The sequence below is a fragment of the Phyllobates terribilis genome, unplaced genomic scaffold (genome assembly GCF_046119375.1).
Source record: "Phyllobates terribilis strain yellow unplaced genomic scaffold, ASM4611937v1 Scaffold_2__4_contigs__length_985480577, whole genome shotgun sequence".
NCBI lineage: Eukaryota > Metazoa > Chordata > Amphibia > Anura > Dendrobatidae > Phyllobates > Phyllobates terribilis.
The window spans coordinates 5,716,759-5,741,599 of record NW_027362762.1 but is presented as its reverse complement, the minus strand read 5'-3'; the positions used below and the strand labels follow the sequence as shown (position 1 = coordinate 5,741,599).

At 46.0% G+C, this 24,841-nt stretch overlaps 1 protein-coding gene across 2 annotated transcripts in view; it reads right to left on the bottom strand.

The window, feature by feature from the left end:
• Positions 1-24,841, bottom strand: part of SLCO2B1 (solute carrier organic anion transporter family member 2B1) — a 355,225-nt gene that overhangs the window by 182,603 nt on the left and 147,781 nt on the right. For both annotated transcript variants that reach the window (XM_073661073.1, XM_073661072.1), the window contains exons 6-7: positions 21,746-21,844; positions 11,780-11,910 (exon numbers count right to left, since the gene is read on the bottom strand). In XM_073661073.1, the coding sequence (XP_073517174.1) occupies positions 11,780-11,910; positions 21,746-21,844 (230 nt within the window). The remainder of the gene's footprint in view (positions 1-11,779; positions 11,911-21,745; positions 21,845-24,841) is intronic.

Sequence of the window (24,841 nt, the reverse complement as noted above, 5' to 3'; positions counted from 1 at the left end):
AGTAGATGTCACATGCAGTCCTATGTAACACCACAGATAACACAGTGATAACTCTCTGAGTACAGATAATGTAGTAGATGTCACCTGCAGTCCTATGTAACACCACAGATAACATAGTGATAACTCTCTGAGTACAGATAATGCAGTAGATGTCACCTGCAGTCCTATGTAACACCACAGATAACACAGTGATAACTCTCTGAGTACAGATAATGTAGTAGATGTCACCTGCAGTCCTATGTAACACCACAGATAACACAGTGATAACTCTCTGAGTACAGATAATGTAGTAGATGTCACATGCAGTCCTATGTAACTCCACAGATAACACAGTGATAACTCTCTGAGTACAGATAATGTAGTAGATGTCACCTGCAGTCCTATGTAACACCACAGATAACACAGTGATACCTCTCTGAGTACAGATTATGTAGTAGATGTCACCTGCAGTCCTATGTAACTCCACAGATAACACAGTGATAACTATCTGAGTACAGATAATGTAGTAGATGTCACCTGCAGTCCTATGTAACACCACAGATAACACAGTGATAACTCTCTGAGTACAGATAATGTAGTAGATGTCGCCTGCAGTCCTATGTAACACCACAGATAACACAGTGATAACTCTCTGAGTACAGATAATGTGGTAGATGTCGCCTGCAGTCCTATGTAACACCACAGATAACACAGTGATAACTCTCTGAGTACAGATAATGTACTAGATGTCACCTGCAGTCCTATGTAACACCACAGATAACACAGTGATAACTCTCCGAGTACAGATAATGTAGTAGATGTCACCTGCAGTCCTATGTAACAGCACAGATAACACAGTGATAACTCTGAGTACAGATAATGTAGTAGATGTCACCTGCAGTCCTATGTAACACCACAGATAACACAGTGATAACTCTCTGAGTACAGAGAATGTAGGAGATGCCACCTGCAGTCCTATGTAACACCACAGATAACACAGTGATAACTCTCTGAGTACAGATAATGTAGTAGATGTCACCTGCAGTCCTATGTAACACCACAGATAACACAGTGATAACTCTCTGAGTACAGATAATGTAGTAGATGTCGCCTGCAGTCCTATATAACACCACAGATAACACAGTGATAACTCTCTGAGTACAGATAATGTAGTAGATGTCGCCTGCAGTCCTATGTAACACCACAGATAACACAGTGATAACTCTCTGAGTACAGATAATGTAGTAGATGTCACCTGCAGTCCTATGTAACACCACAGATAACACAGTGATAACTCTCCGAGTACAGATAATGTAGTAGATGTCACCTGCAGTCCTATGTAACACCACAGATAACACAGTGATAACTCTCCGAGTACAGATAATGTAGTAGATGTCACCTGCAGTCCTATGTAACACCACAGATAACACAGTGATAACTCTCTGAGTACAGATAATGTAGTAGATGTCACCTGCAGTCCTATGTAACACCACAGTGATAACTCTGAGTACAGATAATGTAGTAGATGTCACCTGCAGTCCTATGTAACAGCACAGATAACACAGTGATAACTCTGAGTACAGATAATGTAGTAGATGTCACCTGCAGTCCTATGTAACACCACAGATAACACAGTGATAACTCTCTGAGTACAGATAATGTAGTAGATGTCACCTGCAGTCCTATGTAACACCACAGATAACACAGTGATAACTCTCTGAGTACAGATAATGTAGTAGATGTCACCTGCAGTCCTATGTAACACCACAGATAACACAGTGATAACTCTCTGAGTACAGATAATGTAGTAGATGTCACCTGCAGTCCTATGTAACACCACAGATAACACAGTGATAACTCTCTGAGTACAGATAATGTAGTAGATGTCACCTGCAGTCCTATGTAACACCACAGATAACACAGTGATAACTCTCTGAGTACAGATAATGTAGTAGATGTCACCTGCAGTCCTATGTAACACCACAGATAACACAGTGATAACTCTCTGAGTACAGATAATGTAGTAGATGTCACCTGCAGTCCTATGTAACACCACAGATAACACAGTGATAACTCTCTGAGTACAGATAATGCAGTAGATGTCATCTGCAGTCCTATGTAACACCACAGATAACATAGTGATAACTCTCTGAGTACAGATAATGCAGTAGATGTCATCTGCAGTCCTATGTAACACCACAGATAACACAGTGATAACTCTCTGAGTACAGATAATGTAGTAGATGTCACCTGCAGTCCTATGTAACACCACAGATAACACAGTGATAACTCTCTGAGTACAGATAATGTAGTAGATAGCACCTGCAGTCCTATGTAACACCACAGATAACACAGTGATAACTCTCTGAGTACAGATAATGTAGTAGATGTCACCTGCAGTCCTATGTAACACCACAGATAACACAGTGATAACTCTCTGAGTACAGATAATGTAGTAGATGTCGCCTGCAGTCCTATGTAACACCACAGATAACACAGTGATAACTCTCTGAGTACAGATAATGTAGTAGATGTCACCTGCAGTCCTATGTAACACCACAGATAACACAGTGATAACTCTCTGAGTACAGATAATGTAGTAGATGTCACCTGCAGTCCTATGTAACACCACAGATAACACAGTGATAACTCTCTGAGTACAGATAATGTAGTAGATGTCACCTGCAGTCCTATGTAACACCACAGATAACACAGTGATAACTCTCTGAGTACAGATAATGTAGTAGATGTCACCTGCAGTCCTATGTAACACCACAGATAACACAGTGATAACTCTCTGAGTACAGATAATGTAGTAGATGTCACCTGCAGTCCTATGTAACACCACAGATAACACAGTGATAACTCTGTGAGTACAGATAATGCAGTAGATGTCATCTGCAGTCCTATGTAACACCACAGATAACACAGTGATAACTCTCTGAGTACAGATAATGTAGTAGATGTCACCTGCAGTCCTATGTAACACCACAGATAACACAGTGATAACTCTCTGAGTACAGATAATGTAGTAGATGTCACCTGCAGTCCTATGTAACACCACAGATAACACAGTGATAACTCTGTGAGTACAGATAATGCAGTAGATGTCATCTGCAGTCCTATGTAACACCACAGATAACACAGTGATAACTCTCTGAGTACAGATAATGTAGTAGATGTCACCTGCAGTCCTATGTAACACCACAGATAACACAGTGATAACTCTCTGAGTACAGATAATGTAGTAGATGTCACCTGCAGTCCTATGTAACACTACAGATAACACAGTGATAACTCTCTGAGTACAGATAATGTAGTAGATGTCACCCGCAGTCCTATGTAACACCACAGATAACACAGTGATAACTCTCTGAGTACAGATAATGTAGTAGATGTCACCTGCAGTCCTATGTAACACCACAGATAACACAGTGATAACTCTCTGAGTACAGATAATGTAGTAGATGTCACCGCAGTCCTATGTAACACCACAGATAACACAGTGATAACTCTCTGAGTACAGATAATGTAGTAGATGTCACCGCAGTCCTATGTAACACCACAGATAACACAGTGATAACTCTCTGAGTACAGGTAATGTAGTAGATGTCACCCGCAGTCCTATGTAACACCACAGATAACACAGTGATAACTCTCTGAGTACAGATAATGTAGTAGATGTCACCTGCAGTCCTATGTAACACCACAGATAATACAGTGATAACTCTCTGAGTACAGATAATGTAGTAGATGTCACCTGCAGTCCTATGTAACACCACAGATAACACAGTGATAACTCTCTGAGTACAGATAATGTAGTAGATGTCACCTGCAGTCCTATGTAACACCACAGATAACACAGTGATAACTCTGTGAGTACAGATAATGCAGTAGATGTCACCTGCAGTCCTATGTAACACCACAGATAACACAGTGATAACTCTCTGAGTACAGATAATGTAGTAGATGTCACCTGCAGTCCTATGTAACACCACAGATAACACAGTGATAACTCTCTGAGTACAGATAATGTAGTAGATGTCACCTGCAGTCCTATGTAACACCACAGATAACACAGTGATAACTCTCTGAGTACAGATAATGTAGTAGATATCACATGCAGTCCTATGTAACACCACAGATAACACAGTGATAACTCTCTGAGTACAGATAATGTAGTAGATGTCACCCGCAGTCCTATGCAACACCACAGATAACACAGTGATAACTCTCTGAGTACAGATAATGTAGTAGATGTCACCTGCAGTCCTATGTAACACCACAGATAACACAGTGATAACTCTCTGAGTACAGATAATGTAGTAGATGTCACCTGCAGTCCTATGTAACACCACAGATAACACAGTGATAACTCTGTGAGTACAGATAATGCAGTAGATGTAATCTGCAGTCCTATGTAACACCACAGATAACACAGTGATAACTCTCTGAGTACAGATAATGTAGTAGATGTCACCTGCAGTCCTATGTAACACCACAGATAACACAGTGATAACTCTCTGAGTACAGATAATGTAGTAGATGTCACCTGCAGTCCTATGTAACACTACAGATAACACAGTGATAACTCTCTGAGTACAGATAATGTAGTAGATGTCACCCGCAGTCCTATGTAACACCACAGATAACACAGTGATAACTCTCTGAGTACAGATAATGTAGTAGATGTCACCTGCAGTCCTATGTAACACCACAGATAACACAGTGATAACTCTCTGAGTACAGATAATGTAGTAGATGTCACCGCAGTCCTATGTAACACCACAGATAACACAGTGATAACTCTCTGAGTACAGATAATGTAGTAGATGTCACCGCAGTCCTATGTAACACCACAGATAACACAGTGATAACTCTCTGAGTACAGATAATGTAGTAGATGTCACCTGCAGTCCTATGTAACACCACAGATAACACAGTGATAACTCTCTGAGTACAGATAATGTAGTAGATGTCATCTGCAGTCCTATGTAACACCACAGATAACACAGTGATAACTCTCTGAGTACTGATAATGTAGTAGATGTCACCTGCAGTCCTATGTAACACCACAGATAACACAGTGATAACTCTCTGAGTACAGATAATGTAGTAGATGTCACCTGCAGTCCTATGTAACACCACAGATAACACAGTGATAACTCTCTGAGTACAGATAATGTAGTAGATGTCACCTGCAGTCCTATGTAACACCACAGATAACACAGTGATAACTCTCTGAGTACAGATAATGTAGTAGATGTCACCTGCAGTCCTATGTAACACCACAGATAACACAGTGATAACTCTCTGAGTACAGATAATGTAGTAGATGTCACCTGCAGTCCTATGTAACACCACAGATAACACAGTGATAACTCTCTGAGTACAGATAATGTAGTAGATGTCACCTGCAGTCCTATGTAACACCACAGATAACACAGTGATAACTCTCTGAGTACAGATAATGTAGTAGATGTCACCTGCAGTCCTATGTAACACCACAGATAACACAGTGATAACTCTCTGAGTACAGATATTGTAGTAGATGTCACATGCAGTCCTATGTAACACCACAGATAACACAGTGATAACTCTCTGAGTACAGATAATGTAGTAGATGTCACCTGCAGTCCTATGTAACACCACAGATAACACAGTGATAACTCTCTGAGTACAGATAATGTAGTAGATGTCACCTGCAGTCCTATGTAATACCACAGATAACACAGTGATTACTCTGAGTACAGATGTCTTGGCATTATATGGGCACCCTGTCGCTCTATGTACACTGTGACATTATACACAGAATGTTTCCCGGCGCTGTACGTCACTGTGCACACAGGAACTGTCTACAATGTGGCAGCTCCGTCATACAGAATGTAGCTGTAAGTGGAGCTCAGTGATCCGGTCTCTGCTGATCGTTACATAATATATGATTGGTGAACGCTGCGTGTTATGGATAATATCTCTTCCTCAAGAGCAGAAATCTGACACCTGAAAGTTCGGCATCAGACGCAGAGTCAGCAGCGCAGCAGCACAGGGGCGCAGTGTCTGTATGTAGCATTAATGTAACTAGATATTTCTATACACCTCTTCTCTGTCATTATTCCCTACGGCTCTGTGCCTGTGTCAGTCTTTACTGACCCTGACATTCTATTCTGGGGCTGAGGATAACACCCGCCCCATATTATTGTCTCTCAGCTGCCCAGTTATTCTTCCTGTTCACATATTGTAAATATTTACAGTTATTTGTCTTTTTCTTACAGGTTTCTAAAATGAAGAAGTCAGACGCGCGTCGTCCACCGCTTCCTCTCTGCACAGACATTTGCCATCCAGATCATGCGCCAAAGGGCATTGTGCAAGCGTGTGCTTACTGCAGACGTAGTGGAGATGAATGTGTCAGACAAACACCTCTCGTATCGAGTGGGCAGTGTTAATCATGCACTGTATGGGGCATTTATGTATGTACTGTATATCACTATTATTCATGCACTGTATGGTGCATTTATTTGTTTACTGTGTATCAGTATTTGTGCCCTATGTATCCCTATTATGTGTGCACTGTATGGTGCATTTATTTGTTTACTGTGTATCAGTATTTGTGCACTGTATGGTGCATTTATTTGTGCCCTATGTATCCCTATTATGTGTGCACTGTATGGTGTATTTATTTGTGTATTGTGTATCACTTTTATGTATGCACGGCATGGTATTTTTTTTGTGCCTTGTGTTGCACTATTTGTGCACTGTTTGGTGCATTTGTGAACTGTATATCACTATTACTTGTGCACTCTATGGTGCATTTATTTGTGCACTGGGTATCACTATTATTTGGCCATTCTATCGTGCACCATTAGGAAGGAAGGGGCAATGCATAGGATAGATCCAGAGCCCTGCCCCTTATAGGACCTCCGCTGTGAGGCCTCGCTCACATGAGCGTATAAATAAATGGTCCCATTCTCATCCAACGACCCTTGTCATTTGTGTAAAATCCGATTTTTTCCCCCCCATCAGCTATTAATCATTTGCAGTTTCCCATCTTACAGAATTGCAATGTTCCTGTAAATATCGGATGTTATGCTGATGGTCGGTATGGCATGCAGTTTTTTGGTCGCATGTGCAATCTGATTTTTTATCTGAGTTATACGCCAGTGTGAGCGAGCGCTACAACAGAGTCAGATTCACACACCGTCTGTGCCGGGCAGGCATCATGATGGCTGAGGAGATGACCCAACTATCCGGGGGCATTATCATCTTGTTGGGGGGATAGCAGTGGTCATTAATACTGACTAGAGGCATAAAAGTGTCATTATATCTGTGTAGGGCACTAAGACTGTGCCCGACCAAAAAGGAGTGTGTTTACTGCCTACAAGGGGCAACGAAGATGCTAAGCAAATGTCGCAGACCTAAGTTGTGGCTGGAAGAAGTCATCATGGTGATCTGGGCCAGAAGGGAAACAAAAGAGAAGTGATCATCTGCAATCAGAGAGGACGCCACCTGTGGGTCACCTCTATATTCTGCAGGACTGGTATCTACCACTGTATGGTGGAAATATTCTAGAGTCAGATGTAAAGAGGTCATGGTGTGGCGGTATTACTCCTGCCTCTTAGGGAACATTGGTTTTTCAATAGTGACTGATTATAATATATGGTATATGTCTGTGTCATAGCCACAATATTTCAACATTTAGGGCCCCACTTTTGTACCAGGGGCCAAACTCTTGACTTAAATCATGTCTGGAAAGGGACATTCAGTACAGGGGCCCCATCCAACTTGAGAGCCTGTCCATGTGTATAATGTCCGCCATGATCCAAGCATTGGATGTAGCAGAGCTCTTTGGGCTCCTCGTGCCCCTGTGTGTTTTGTCTCCGTCCCTCCTCTCTCCTCGATATTTGCTGTTACAGCTCAATCCGTTACATTGCACTCAGCAAAACAGACAAACCACAACTAGTTCTGCGTCCAAACACCGCAGGTTTCAGGAACTCGTTCACGTCTTCACCGCGTGGCCGCGAAATGGAAGAACCAGACGGAAAACATTCAGAACAATCGGACATAGAAAGGTGTAAGGTACAAGGTCGGAGGAAGATTTTTGCTCACCCCCAAAATTTTTATTGAAACTTTGTTACGGGATGTCTGGATTACGCTCACATCCTCCAGGACATGACTACATACATAGGGGCAGCCCATGGGCATGGGGTCCATGGAGATGGGATACTGGGGGGCTTATTACAGGGCTAATAGGGGGATTATTACAGGGATAATGGGGGGCTTATTACAGGGCTAATAGGGGGCTTATTACAGGGCTAATAGGGGGCTTATTACAGGGCTAATAGGGGGCTTATTACAGGGATAATGGGGGGCTTATTACAGGGATAATGGGGGGCTTATTACAGGGCTAATAGGGGGCTTATTACAGGGATAATGGGGGGCTTATTACAGGGCTAATAGGGGGCTTATTACAGGGATAATGGGGGGCTTATTACAGGGCTAATAGGGGGCTTATTACAGGGATAATGGGGGGCTTATTACAGGGCTAATAGCGGGCTTATTACAGGGCTAATAGGGGGCTTATTACAGGGATAATGGGGGGCTTATTACAGGGCTAATGGGGGGCTTATTACAGGGATAATGGGGGGCTTATTACAGGGCTAATAGGGGGCTTATTACAGGGATAATGGGGGGCTTATTACAGGGCTAATAGCGGGCTTATTACAGGGCTAATAGGGGGCTTATTACAGGGCTAATAGGGGGCTTATTACAGGGCTAATAGGGGGCTTATTACAGGGATAATGGGGGGCTTATTACAGGGCTAATAGCGGGCTTATTACAGGGCTAATAGGGGGCTTATTACAGGGCTAATAGGGGGCTTATTACAGGGCTAATGGGGGGCTTATTACAGGGATAATGGGGGGCTTATTACAGGGATAATGGGGGGCTTATTACAGGGATAATGGGGGGCTTATTACAGGGATAATGGGGGGCTTATTACAGGGCTAATAGGGGGCTTATTACAGGGCTAATAGGGGGCTTATTACAGGGATAATGGGGGGCTTATTACAGGGCTAATAGCGGGCTTATTACAGGGCTAATAGGGGGCTTATTACAGGGCTAATAGGGGGCTTATTACAGGGATAATGGGGGGCTTATTACAGGGATAATGGGGGGCTTATTACAGGGCTAATAGGGGGCTTATTACAGGGATAATAGGGGGCTTATTACAGGGATAATGGGGGGCTTATTACAGGGATAATGGGGGGCTTATTACAGGGCTAATAGGGGGCTTATTACAGGGCTAATAGGGGGCTTATTACAGGGATAATGGGGGGCTTATTACAGGGCTAATAGCGGGCTTATTACAGGGCTAATAGGGGGCTTATTACAGGGCTAATAGGGGGCTTATTACAGGGATAATGGGGGGCTTATTACAGGGATAATAGCGGGCTTATTACAGGGCTAATAGGGGGCTTATTACAGGGCTAATAGGGGGCTTATTACAGGGCTAATAGGGGGCTTATTACAGGGATAATGGGGGGCTTATTACAGGGCTAATAGGGGGCTTATTACAGGGCTAATAGGGGGCTTATTACAGGGCTAATAGGGGGCTTATTACAGGGATAATGGGGGGCTTATTACAGGGATAATGGGGGGCTTATTACAGGGCTAATAGGGGGCTTATTACAGGGATAATGGGGGGCTTATTACAGGGCTAATAGGGGGCTTATTACAGGGATAATGGGGGGCTTATTACAGGGATAATGGGGGGCTTATTACAGGGCTAATAGGGGGCTTATTACAGGGCTAATAGGGGGCTTATTACAGGGATAATGGGGGGCTTATTACAGGGCTAATAGCGGGCTTATTACAGGGCTAATAGGGGGCTTATTACAGGGCTAATAGGGGGCTTATTACAGGGCTAATAGGGGGCTTATTACAGGGATAATGGGGGGCTTATTACAGGGCTAATAGCGGGCTTATTACAGGGCTAATAGGGGGCTTATTACAGGGCTAATAGGGGGCTTATTACAGGGCTAATGGGGGGCTTATTACAGGGATAATGGGGGGCTTATTACAGGGCTAATAGGGGGCTTATTACAGGGCTAATAGGGGGCTTATTACAGGGCTAATAGGGGGCTTATTACAGGGATAATGGGGGGCTTATTACAGGGATAATGGGGGGCTTATTACAGGGCTAATAGGGGGCTTATTACAGGGATAATGGGGGGCTTATTACAGGGCTAATAGGGGGCTTATTACAGGGATAATGGGGGGCTTATTACAGGGATAATGGGGGGCTTATTACAGGGCTAATAGCGGGCTTATTACAGGGCTAATAGGGGGCTTATTACAGGGCTAATAGGGGGCTTATTACAGGGCTAATAGGGGGCTTATTACAGGGCTAATAGGGGGCTTATTACAGGGATAATGGGGGGCTTATTACAGGGATAATGGGGGGCTTATTACAGGGCTAATAGGGGGCTTATTACAGGGATAATGGGGGGCTTATTACAGGGCTAATAGGGGGCTTATTACAGGGCTAATAGGGGGCTTATTACAGGGCTAATAGGGGGCTTATTACAGGGATAATGGGGGGCTTATTACAGGGATAATGGGGGGCTTATTACAGGGCTAATAGGGGGCTTATTACAGGGATAATGGGGGGCTTATTACAGGGCTAATAGGGGGCTTATTACAGGGATAATGGGGGGCTTATTACAGGGATAATGGGGGGCTTATTACAGGGCTAATAGGGGGCTTATTACAGGGCTAATAGGGGGCTTATTACAGGGATAATGGGGGGCTTATTACAGGGCTAATAGCGGGCTTATTACAGGGCTAATAGGGGGCTTATTACAGGGCTAATAGGGGGCTTATTACAGGGCTAATAGGGGGCTTATTACAGGGATAATGGGGGGCTTATTACAGGGCTAATAGCGGGCTTATTACAGGGCTAATAGGGGGCTTATTACAGGGATAATAGGGGGCTTATTACAGGGATAATGGGGGGCTTATTACACTTCGGTCTTGTCCTTATATTCTTGGAAAATGTGCATAGGCCCTGAAATGTTACTAAAATCATGAACAAAGGCCGGATCTATGAGTGTGGGGTGGGTCAAGACGCACCAAAACAGGGAATCTGTCAGCAGGTTTTGCTATGTAATCTGAAAGCAGCATGATGTAGGGGCAGAGACCCTGATTCCAGTGATGTGTCACTTTTTCTTTACTGAGTGCAACAGTTGTGATAGAATAACAGTTTTCTCTGCTGCAGATGTAGCGGAATTCGCAGCCTACACCACTGATTGGCAGCTGTGTATAATCCCGCCCACAACACTGATTGGCAGCTGTGTATAATCCCGCCCACAACACTGATTGGCAGCTATGTATAATCCCGCCCACAACACTGATTGGCAGCTGTGTATAATCCCGCCCACAACACTGATTGGCAGCTGTGTATAATCCCGCCCACAACACTGATTGACAGCTGTGTATAACCCCGCCCACACTACTGGCTGACAGCTGTGTACATTGTATACATTGTATGCTAACAGAAAGCTGCTAATCAGTGGTGGTGTTGTGGTTGGACTAGGAGGCACGAGACACCTAGTCCAGTAGTGATAATCTCCTGCTGATAAAACACTGATTTATTGAAACAGAAAAAAAAACTGCCCAGCCCAGTAAGTGACACATCGCTGGAAATGACAAATTAATATCTCTATCTATCTCTCTATTCTATCTCCCCTTCTGCATTGAAATATGTGTGCAATTTAGTGTCCGGATATTAGATGGTACTAGTTACCTCTTTTGGCATTTCCCTGGGGAAGAAGAAGTAAGGAATGGAGGTCAGCGCTACAACGCTCGCTGCCACTATGAAGCCGAGCCACCAGGCGCCGATCCAGCGCGGGTCACTGGGAGTAAGAACTATCTCACCTGGGAAAAGATAGAAAAGCAACGATGAGCAGATTCACGATTTCTTGTTCCTTATACATTTTTAGAATGAGGTTTATTTCTTTATTAATTTACAAAACTTTATTTATTTTTTTTCTCAGTATTGAAGTCTTTTACGTCTGAGCAGAAAAAAAGTGAAGCCGCAGCCAAAGTCATGGAGGGTGTAAAAAACATTGGAGAAATAATTCCATGTCAATCATTGTAAACTATTTGGCAGAGGATTATAAACCCCCCTTCAGACAGATATCACACCTCAAGCCAGCTCAACTCAGAACAAAGAAGTGCCTGCCATATGGACTCAAAGCCATGCGGTTTTCCTTTGCTCAGACAGATATGAATTTCATATTGCGTTATTGAAATACTATACGTCCTAGCTATACATCGAATATATTTCCGAAATCCCCAGGACATGGTGAATGTCCACCTGGTTCTCGACCCAGTCTAGCACATAGGGATAGGGAGATACATACCACAGCTATTCAGAAATCCATAGGACTGCTGTGTTTAGTCTCCACCCGTAGCAGCGGCCCGGCTGGATCCAAAAACACCAGAACTGCCTCCCTAGGACTCTCCATTAAGGAGGTATGACCCATCTGAAGTTTTGGAGTTATTATCTGCCAGGGACACAGGGCGGAGATTCAGGTTCAGCCCAGTGGGCAAGAGTGGAGTGACCCAGAGGGGTTAAATGCCCCGGCAGGTCTTGGCCTAGTGCTTTTTCTCTGGGAGGTCACGACGACACATTGTGTGGGGAGAAGTCACACAACAGAGGGGACCACAAGCCTCCCATGTGGCAGCCCCTACCCCGCAAGCCAGGCCTTCCATCTGACTGGTAACTGACTCTTAATATTTGCATACTTTTGTACAACTACTATTGTATTTGCATCTCTGACCATTATATATGTATAACCCTTGTGTATATAATGCATTGTCTAGTGTGCCCATAAGGCGATTAAACATATAATGTAACCTTGGGCTGCTCTTTTATCTTGATCCATGAATCCACATGTCCGTTGCTCGGCTAATTCTCATGCTGCCGAGGCTGGTTTCTGGCCCGATATAATTCCCGTTAACTGACCAGGGTTATGTTGAATATGAACTCGTGACGGTTCAACTGGGCTGACAAGGTTCTGTTCACTGGGCTAGTGAAAGGGGCCTCTTAGCCTGTCAGTGGTGTGAGCGAGTGTGGTGCCATGTCAGTGACTGAGTGAGCCACCCTCTCTCACTCCCTGAGCTTTGCTGGGCCCGTGTGGACAGGGGCTGTCTGTGAAAATCTGTGCCAATGTGACCTTACATGTCCCCGAGGGGGTGCGGAATGTCACGTTGGTTCAAAGTGTGGACCCGTATGACGTGATCGTCTAACATAATACCGATGTCTGGCGGGTGGCGAGGTGGGGATCCTTCACAGAAGGTTTCATCAGTATAAAGAAATTGTCATCTAAAAACAGATTCTACAATTATATTTTTCTTTGCTTTTTAGATAATTTTTTATAAATATTATTTTTGCTTATTTATTAAAGTTTTTCCTATAATAATGTTCATGTTTTTTTTTTTCATTTTAAAAGGGCTAATCACAACTTATGAGATGGGTGCATGGAGAAGGATGGCTGCTACAATGCCCAGGAAAGGAGGAGACCATTCCAGGTTGGACTCATGAAGTACAAAGGTTCTGACAGTTGCTAACAATTTCTGAGTTTGCTAAGACTGTTGGGAATTTGTGAGACAATCCCAGCAAATTAAAAATGGGGCGAGAGTGATGAAGATTGTTCTTAAAGTGGACATTCCTGTCTGGTTTGAGCTGCTCTTGGTGGTGGGGCTTTATAGCCTGAATTGCAGGGGCTTAGGATTGTGGTGGTGTGGCGTGCTATGTACAGTATGACTGTTAGCTCCACTGTCCCACTAGGGCAAAGCCAAAGACCCATGTGAATGAGCTACACACTATGGATTACAGGGCTGGAAACTTCATTTAGAAGGGTCACCAATGTGCGCTGGCACACCCCCCAGCCATGCTGGATCCAGAGGCAGAGTACTGGATTTGGGGGCTGTACCAGGATGTTGGCGGCAGTTGGATTAAATGCTGGCGCCATCAGCATAGTATCATACCATGTGAGGGCACTGTGGGGACTTCATACTGTGTATAGGTAGGATCATACTGTGTGGGCGCACTCAGGGGGCATCATACTGTGTATAGCTATGATGATATTGTATGAGGGCATCATACTGTGTATCAGTAGTATCACATTGTAAGAGGGCATCATACTGTATATGAGTAGTATCATACTGTGTGGGGACTCTGAGGGGGCATCATGCTGTGTATGAGTAGTATCATACTGCATGGAGGCACTGATGGGGCATCATACTGTGTATAGGTAGGATCATACTGTGTGGGGACTCTGAGGGGGCATCATGCTGTATATGAGTAGTATCATACTGCATGGAGGCACTGATGGGGCATCATACTGTGTATAGGTAGGATCATACTGTGTGGGGACTCTGAGGGGGCATCATACTGTGTATCAGTAGTATCATACTGCATGGAGGCACTGATGGGGCATCATATTGTGTATCAGTAGTATCATATTGTAAGAGGGCATCATACTGTGTATAGGTAGGATCATACTGCGTGGGGGCACTGAAGGGGCATCATACTGTGTATGAGTAGTATCATACTGTGTGGGGGCACTGAGGGGGCATCATACTGTGTATAGGTAGGATCATACTGCGTGGGGGCACTGAAGGGGCATCATACTGTGTATCAGTAGTATCATATTGTAAGAGGGCATCATACTGTGTATGAGTAATATCATACTGTGTGGGGGTACTGATGGGGCATCATACTGTGTATGAGTAGTATCATAGTGTGTGGGGGTACTGATGGGGAATCGTACTGTGTATGAGTAGTATCATACTGTGTGGGGGCACTGATGGGGCATCATACTGTGTATTGGTAATATCATACTGTGTGGGGGCACTGAGGGGGCATCATACTGTGTATCAGTAGTATCATACTGTGTGGGGCCACTGATGGGGCATCATACTGTGTATTGGTAGGATCATACTGTGTGGGGGCACTGAGGGGGCATCAAACTGTGTATCAGTAGTATCATACTGTGTGGGGGTACTGATGGGGCATCATACTGTGTATGAGTAGTATCATACTGTGTGAGGACACTGAAGAGGCATCATACTGTGTATAGGTAGGATCATACTGTGTGGGGGCACTGAAGGAGCATCATACTGTATATCAATAGTATCATATTGTAAGAGGGCATCATACTGTGTATGAGTTATATCATACTGTGTGGGGGTACTGATGAGGCATCATACTGTGTATTGGTAGGATCATACTGTGTGGGGGCACTGAGGGGGCATCATACTGTGTATCAGTAGTATCATACTGTGTGGGGGCACTGATGGGGCATCATACTGTGTATGAGTAGTATCATACTGCGTGGGGGCACTGATGGGGCATCATACTGTGTATGAGTAGTATCATACTGTGTGGGGGCACTGATGGGGCATCATACTGTGTATGAGTAGTATCATACTGTGTGGGGGCACTGATGGGGCATCATACTGTGTATGAGTAGTATCATACTGTGTGGGGGTACTGATGGGGCATCATACTGTGTATGAGTAATATCATACTGTGTGGGGCACTGATGGGGCATCATACTGTGTATTGGTAGGATCATACTGTGTGGGGGCACTGATGGGGCATCATACTGTGTATGAGTAGTATCATACTGTGTGGGGGCACTGATGGGGCATCATACTGTGTATGAGTAGTATCATACTGTGTGGGGGTACTGATGGGACATCATACTGTGTATGAGTAATATCATACTGTGTGGGGCACTGATGGGGCATCATACTGTGTATTGGTAGGATCATACTGTGTGGGGGCACTGAGGGGGCATCATACTGTGTATCAGCAGTATCATACTGTGTGGGGGTACTGATGGGGCATCATACTGTGTATGAGTAGTATCATACTGTGTGGGGGCACTGATGGGGCATCATACTGTGTATTGGTAGGATCATACTGTGTGGGGGCACTGATGGGGCATCATACTGTGTATGAGTAGTATCATATTGTGTGGGGGTACTGATGGGGCATCATACTGTGTATGAGTAGTATCATACTGTGTGGGGGCACTGATGGGGCATCATACTGTGTATGAGTAGTATCATACTGTGTGGGGGTACTGATGGGGCATCATACTGTGTATGAGTAATATCATACTGTGTGGGGCACTGATGGGGCATCATACTGTGTATTGGTAGGATCATACTGTGTGGGGGCACTGAGGGGGCATCATACTGTGTATCAGTAGTATCATACTGTGTGGGGGTACTGATGGGGCATCATACTGTGTATGAGTAGTATCATACTGTGTGGGGGCACTGATGGGGCATCATACTGTGTATTGGTAGGATCATACTGTGTGGGGGTACTGATGGGGCATCATACTGTGTATGAGTAGTATCATACTGTGTGGGGGCACTGATGGGGCATCATACTGTGTATGAGTAGTATCATACTGTGTGGGGGCACTGATGGGGCATCATACTGTGTATGAGTAGTATCATACTGTGTGGGGGCACTGATGGGGCATCATACTGTGTATGAGTAGTATCATACTGTGTGGGGGTACTGATGAGGCATCATACTGTGTATTGGTAGGATCACACTGTGTGGGGGCACTGAGGGGGCATCATACTGTGTATGAGTAGTATCATACTGTGTGGGGGTACTGATGGGGCATCATACTGTGTATGAGTAATATCATACTGTGTGGGGCACTGATGGGGCATCATACTGTGTATTGGTAGGATCACACTGTGTGGGGGCACTGATGGGGCATCATACTGTGTATCAGTAGTATCATACTGTGTGGGGGTATTGATGGGGCATCATACTGTGTATGAGTAGTATCATACTGTGTGGGGGCACTGATGGGGCATCATACTGTGTATTGGTAGGATCATACTGTGTGGGGGCACTGATGGGGCATCATACTATGTATGAGTAGGATCATATTGTGTGGGGGTACTGATGGGGCATCATACTGTGTATAGGTAGGATCATACTGTGTGGGGGCACTGAAGGAGCATCATACTGTATATCAATAGTATCATATTGTAAGAGGGCATCATACTGTGTATGAGTTATATCATACTGTGTGGGGGTACTGATGGGGCATCATACTGTGTATTGGTAGGATCATACTGTGTGGGGGCACTGAGGGGGCATCATACTGTGTATCAGTAGTATCATACTGTGTGGGGGCACTGATGGGGCATCATACTGTGTATGAGTAGTATCATACTGCGTGGGGGCACTGATGGGGCATCATACTGTGTATTGGTAGGATCATACTGTGTGGGGGCACTGATGGGGCATCATACTGTGTATGAGTAGTATCATACTGTGTGGGGGCACTGATGGGGCATCATACTGTGTATGAGTAGTATCATACTGTGTGGGGGTACTGATGGGGCATCATACTGTGTATGAGTAATATCATACTGTGTGGGGCACTGATGGGGCATCATACTGTGTATTGGTAGGATCATACTGTGTGGGGGCACTGATGGGGCATCATACTGTGTATGAGTAGTATCATACTGTGTGGGGGCACTGATGGGGCATCATACTGTGTATGAGTAGTATCATACTGTGTGGGGGTACTGATGGGGCATCATACTGTGTATGAGTAATATCATACTGTGTGGGGCACTGATGGAGCATCATACTGTGTATTGGTAGGATCATACTGTGTGGGGGCACTGAGGGGGCATCATACTGTGTATCAGTAGTATCATACTGTGTGGGGGTACTGATGGGGCATCATACTGTGTATGAGTAGTATCATACTGTGTGGGGGCACTGATGGGGCATCATACTGTGTATTGGTAGGATCATACTGTGTGGGGGCACTGATGGGGCATCATACTGTGTATGAGTAGTATCATATTGTGTGGGGGTACTGATGGGGCATCATACTGTGTATGAGTAGTATCATACTGTGTGGGGGTACTGATGGGGCATCATACTGTGTATTGGTAGGATCATACTGTGTGGGGGCACTGAGGGGGCATCATACTGTGTATCAGTAGTATCATACTGTGTGGGGGTACTGATGGGGCATCATACTGTGTATGAGTAGTATCATACTGTGTGGGGGCACTGATGGGGCATCATACTGTGTATGAGTAGTATCATACTGTGTGGGGGCACTGATGGGGCATCATACTGTGTATGAGTAGTATCATACTGTGTGGGGGTACTGATGGGGCATCATACTGTGTATGAGTAATATCATACTGTGTGGGGCACTGATGGGGCATCATACTGTGTATTGGTAGGATCATACTGTGTGGGGGCACTGATGGGGCATCATACTGTGTATGAGTAGTATCATACTGTGTGGGGGTACTGATGGGGCATTATACTGTGTATGAGTAGTATCATACTGTGTGGGGGCACTGATGGGGCATCATACTGTGTATTGGTAGGATCATACTGTGTGGGGGTACTGAGGGGGCATCATACTGTGTATGAGTAGTATCATACTGTGTGGGGGTACTGATGGGGCATCATACTGTGTATGAGTAGTATCATACTGTGTGGGGGCACTGATGGGGCATCATACTGTGTATGAGTAGTATCATACTGTGTGGGGGCACTGATGGGGCATCATACTGTGTATGAGTAGTATCATACTGTGTGGGGGTACTGATGGGGCATCATACTGTGTATTGGTAGGATCACACTGTGTGGGGGCACTGATGGGGCATCATACTGTGTATGAGTAGTATCATACTGTGTGGGGGCACTGATGGGGCATCATACTGTGTATGAGTAGTATCATACTGTGTGGGGGTACTGATGGGGCATCATACTGTGTATTGGTAGGATCACACTGTGTGGGGGCACTGAGGGGGCATCATACTGTGTATGAGTAGTATCATACTGTGTGGGGGTACTGATGGGGCATCATACTGTGTATGAGTAATATCATACTGTGTGGGGCACTGATGGGGCATCATACTGTGTATTGGTAGGATCATACTGTGTGGGGGCACTGATGGGGCATCATACTGTGTATGAGTAGTATCATATTGTGTGGGGGTACTGATGGGGCATCATACTGTGTATGAGTAGTATCATACTGTGTGGGGGCACTGATGGGGCATCATACTGTGTATTGGTAGGATCATACTGTGTGGGGGCACTGATGGGGCATCATACTGTGTATGAGTAGTATCATATTGTGTGGGGGTACTGATGGGGCATCATACTGTGTATGAGTAGTATCATACTGTGTGGGGGCACTGATGGGGCATCATACTGTGTATGAGTAGTATCATACTGTGTGGGGGTACTGATGGGGCATCATACTGTGTATGAGTAGTATCATACTGTGTGGGGGCACTGATGGGGCATCATACTGTGTATTGGTAGGATCATACTGTGTGGGGGTACTGATGGGGCATCATACTGTGTATGAGTAGTATCATACTGTGTGGGGGTACTGATGGGGCATTATACTGTGTATGAGTAGTATCATACTGTGTGGGGGCACTGATGGGGCATCATACTGTGTATTGGTAGGATCATACTGTGTGGGGGTACTGAGGGGGCATCATACTGTGTATGAGTAGTATCATACTGTGTGGGGGTACTGATGGGGCATCATACTGTGTATGAGTAGTATCATACTGTGTGGGGGCACTGATGGGGCATCATACTGTGTATGAGTAGTATCATACTGTGTGGGGGCACTGATGGGGCATCATACTGTGTATGAGTAGTATCATACTGTGTGGGGGTACTGATGGGGCATCATACTGTGTATTGGTAGGATCACACTGTGTGGGGGCACTGATGGGGCATCATACTGTGTATGAGTAGTATCATACTGTGTGGGGGCACTGATGGGGCATCATACTGTGTATGAGTAGTATCATACTGTGTGGGGGTACTGATGGAGCATCATACTGTGTATTGGTAGGATCACACTGTGTGGGGGCACTGAGGGGGCATCATACTGTGTATGAGTAGTATCATACTGTGTGGGGGTACTGATGGGGCATCATACTGTGTATGAGTAATATCATACTGTGTGGGGCACTGATGGGGCATCATACTGTGTATTGGTAGGATCATACTGTGTGGGGGCACTGATGGGGCATCATACTGTGTATGAGTAGTATCATATTGTGTGGGGGTACTGATGGGGCATCATACTGTGTATGAGTAGTATCATACTGTGTGGGGGCACTGATGGGGCATCATACTGTGTATTGGTAGGATCATACTGTGTGGGGGCACTGATGGGGCATCATACTGTGTATGAGTAGTATCATATTGTGTGGGGGTACTGATGGGGCATCATACTGTGTATGAGTAGTATCATACTGTGTGGGGGCACTGATGGGGCATCATACTGTGTATGAGTAGTATCATACTGTGTGGGGGTACTGATGGGGCATCATACTGTGTATGAGTAGTATCATACTGTGTGGGGGCACTGATGGGGCATCATACTGTGTATTGGTAGGATCATACTGTGTGGGGGTACTGATGGGGCATCATACTGTGTATGAGTAGTATCATACTGTGTGGGGGCACTGATGGGGCATCATACTGTGTATGAGTAGTATCATACTGTGTGGGGGCACTGATGGGGCATCATACTGTGTATGAGTAGTATCATACTGTGTGGGGGCACTGATGGGGCATCATACTGTGTATGAGTAGTATCATACTGTGTGGGGGTACTGATGGGGCATCATACTGTGTATTGGTAGGATCACACTGTGTGGGGGCACTGAGGGGGCATCATACTGTGTATGAGTAGTATCATACTGTGTGGGGGTACTGATGGGGCATCATACTGTGTATGAGTAATATCATACTGTGTGGGGTACTGATGGGGCATCATACTGTGTATGAGTTATATCATACTGTGTGGGGGTACTGATGGGGCATCATACTGTGTATTGGTAGGATCACACTGTGTGGGGGCACTGAGGGGGCATCATACTGTGTATGAGTAGTATCATACTGTGTGGGGGTACTGATGGGGCATCATACTGTGTATTGGTAGGATCACACTGTGTGGGGGCACTGAGGGGGCATCATACTGTGTATCAGTAGTATCATACTTTGTGGGGGCACTGATGGGGCATCATACTGTGTATAAATAGGATCATACTGTGTGAGGGTGATGTGGGGGAGAGACACTGTGTAGGGGTAGTATCATACTGTGTGTTGGGCGTCATACTCTATATGCGTAGTATCATACTGAATGTTGGCAAAAAATGATATAATAAACCCTGTGGGGACACTACGGGGCTTCATTATGGACTGATTTTGTGTAGTTGCACTGAAAAGACTGTGTACTGGCCCTTTAAATGTAATAAAAGTGATGTTACAATAGTATTACAAATGGTAAGCAATGTGTTGCAGGGACACTGTGGTTACAAGAAGAGGTGTCCTTCAGCATAGGAATAGAGAGTCTCACTGTATCTACAGCGTCTGACCCAGATACTTCTAGATCCTTGGAGTCTCTCCTGCCCTCGGAGCAGCACCTTGAGGTTCCTTGCCGAGCGCAGGTCTCGCATGCTGAGATGGCGGCATATGCTGCAGCAAACACCTTGCTGGGCTGATAATAGAGGTTTTATGAATCAGCAGACGGCAGCGACGCTCGGCAGCACGGCGCCTGTCAGCTCGCCTTTATTCTTGGGCAGTCGCGCTCGGCCGTGAAGCTTTGTATCTCGGCAGGTGCTGGCTCAGGTTCACACTCACCGGCTGGGAGCTTGTCAATGTCAACATAGAAGCGTAACATGGCAGATCCGAGGATGAAAGCGACGCCGGGGCCCATTACCGTCACAGCGAAGAGGATGCCTGCAAGAAGACAAGAAATAGGAAGCTTTAGAGGAAGCGCTGCATCCTGAGAAACCCTACAGAAAGAAATGGAGTAAAAACTTCAAGATATAGTTCTTAAAGGGATCCAGGACTGGACAATAAAAAGTCTGCTTTCTTCCGTAAAGAGCGCCACTCCTATCCATGGGTTGTGTCTGGTACTACAGCTCAGCTCCATTAACTGGTACAGTAGAGAGGCAGGTAAAGCAGGATAAGGGCCAGATAAGGTAAGGAGCAGAAAGGGGTGATGGGGGTGGCTCATACAACAGAGGTATGGGGATATAGGGAGAAGGAGGAAAGGACAGGTATGGTGGAGAGGAAAATGGATGAAGGTCAGGGATGGAGCCATAGCGGGACAGGGACTGGAAACATTGTCAGACACGGGGGTAGATGTGTCAGGAGATATGGATATGTTGCAGAACAAAGATGAAGCCTTTGAAGGACAGAGATGGAGACTTGGGAGGACAGAGATGGAGACGTGGCAGGACAGAGATGGAGTCATGGACGGACAGGGATGGAGCCATGGACGGACAGAGACGGAGCCATGGATGGACAGAGACGGAGTCATGGACGGACAGGGATGGAGTCATGGACGGAAAGAGATGGAGCCATGGACGGACAGGGATGGAGCCATGAACGGACAGGGATGGAGCCATGGACGGACAGAGATGGAGCCATGGACGGACAGAGATGGAGCCATGGACGGACAGAGATGGAGCCATGGACGGACAGAGATGGAGCCATGGACGGACAGGGATGGAGCCATGGACGGATAGAAATGGAGCCATGGACCGACAGAGATGGAGCCATGGATGGACAGAGATGGAGCCATGGACGGACAGGGATGGAGCCATGGACGGACAGAGATGGAGCCATGGACGGACAGAGATGGAGCCATGGACGGACAGAGATGGAGCCATGGACGGACAGGGATGGAGCCATGGACGGATAGAAATGGAGCCATGGACCGACAGAGATGGAGCCATGGATGGACAGAGATGGAGCCATGGACGGACAGGGATGGAGCCATGGACGGACAGGGATGGAGCCATGGACGGACAGAGATGGAGCCATGGACGGACAGGGATGGAGCCATGGACGGACAGAGATGGAGCCATGGACGGACAGAGATGGAGCCATGGACGGACAGGGATGGAGTCATGGACAGACAGAGATGGAGCCATGGACGGACAGAGATGGAGCCATGGACGGACAGGGATGGAGCCATGGACGGACAGGGATGGAGCCATGGACGGACAGGGATGGAGCCATGGACGGACAGGGATGGAGCCATGGACGGACAGGGATGGAGCCATGGACGGACAGGGATGGAGCCATGAACGGACAGAGATGGAGCCATGGACGGACACAGATGGAGTCATGGACGGACAGAGATGGAGCCATGGACGGACAGAGATGGAGCCATGGACGGACAGAGATGGAGCCATGGACGGACAGAGATGGAGCCATGGACGGACAGGGATGGAGCCATGGACGGACAGAAATGGAGCCATGGACCGACAGAGATGGAGCCATGGATGGACAGAGATGGAGGCATGGACGGACAGAGATGGAGCCATGGACGGACAGGGATGGAGCCATGGACGGACAGAGATGGAGCCATGGACGGACAGGGATGGAGCCATGGACGGACAGAGATGGAGCCATGGACGGACAGAGATGGAGCCATGGACGGACAGAGATGGAGTCATGGACGGACAGAGATGGAGTCATGGACGGACAGAGATGGAGCCATGGACGGACAGAGATGGAGCCATGGACGGACAGAGATGGAGTCATGGACGGACACAGATGGAGTCATGGACGGACAGAGATGGAGCCATGGACCGACAGAAATGGAGCCATGGACCGACAGAAATGGAGCCATGGACCGACAGAGATGGAGCCATGGACCGACAGAGATGGAGCCATGGATGGACAGAGATGGAGTCATGGACGGACAGAGATGGAGCCATGGACGGACAGAGATGGAGCCATGGACGGACAGAGATGGAGCCATGGACGGACAGAGATGGAGCTATGGATGGACAGAGATGGAGTCATGGATGGACAGAGATGGAGTCATGGACGGACAGAGATGGAGCCATGGATGGACAGAGATGGAGCCATGGACGGACAGAGATGGAACCATGGATGGACAGAGATGGAGCCATGGATGGACAGAGATGGAGCCTTGGACGGACAGGGATGGAGCCATGGACGGACAGAGATGGAGCCATGGATGGACAGAGATGGAGCCATGGACAGACAGAGATGGAGTCATGGATGGACAGAGATGGAGCCATGGACGGACAGAGATGGAACCATGGATGGACAGAGATGGAGCCATGGATGGACAGAGATGGAGCCTTGGACGGACAGGGATGGAGCCATGGACGGACAGAGATGGAGCCATGCATGACAGACAAGTCATAGAAGGAATGAATGGGGCAAAGGATGAAGTACAAGGATAAGAGGATCAGAGAACATTGTTGGTTCCTTCCTCTTGTTTTGTTTCACACAAAGAGGAAGAAAGCAGCCGGGAAATATAATAACTATTCACTATTCACTTTCTTATCATTGTGAAGTCGACTTTTTTTCTGCCACCTGCAATTCATGTAATAGTTCTCTTCTCATGAACTATCTAGTAAAATTCTAACAAGATAAAATTAGAAGAACATCAAAATACTGAAATGTTCAAGATGCAAAAACACAAAAAAAAGTCCCGTATAACACAGAAGGCGTCTTATCAGCAGCGTCTGCAGAGTATCGCGTCCTCTGGATATCTGTGATCTGTGACATGAAAGCAGACGCAGCGTTACATTATGCACGACGCCTCTCGTTATCGAGGGATTACCCGGAACAGAAGGAACGCTGCAAAATGTCATTTATGAGCAAATATTTGATCCTGCAAATTATAAACTGTGGAACCTGCAGAGCAGAAAGCGCCCGGTCCCCAGAATCCATTACAAGGATTAT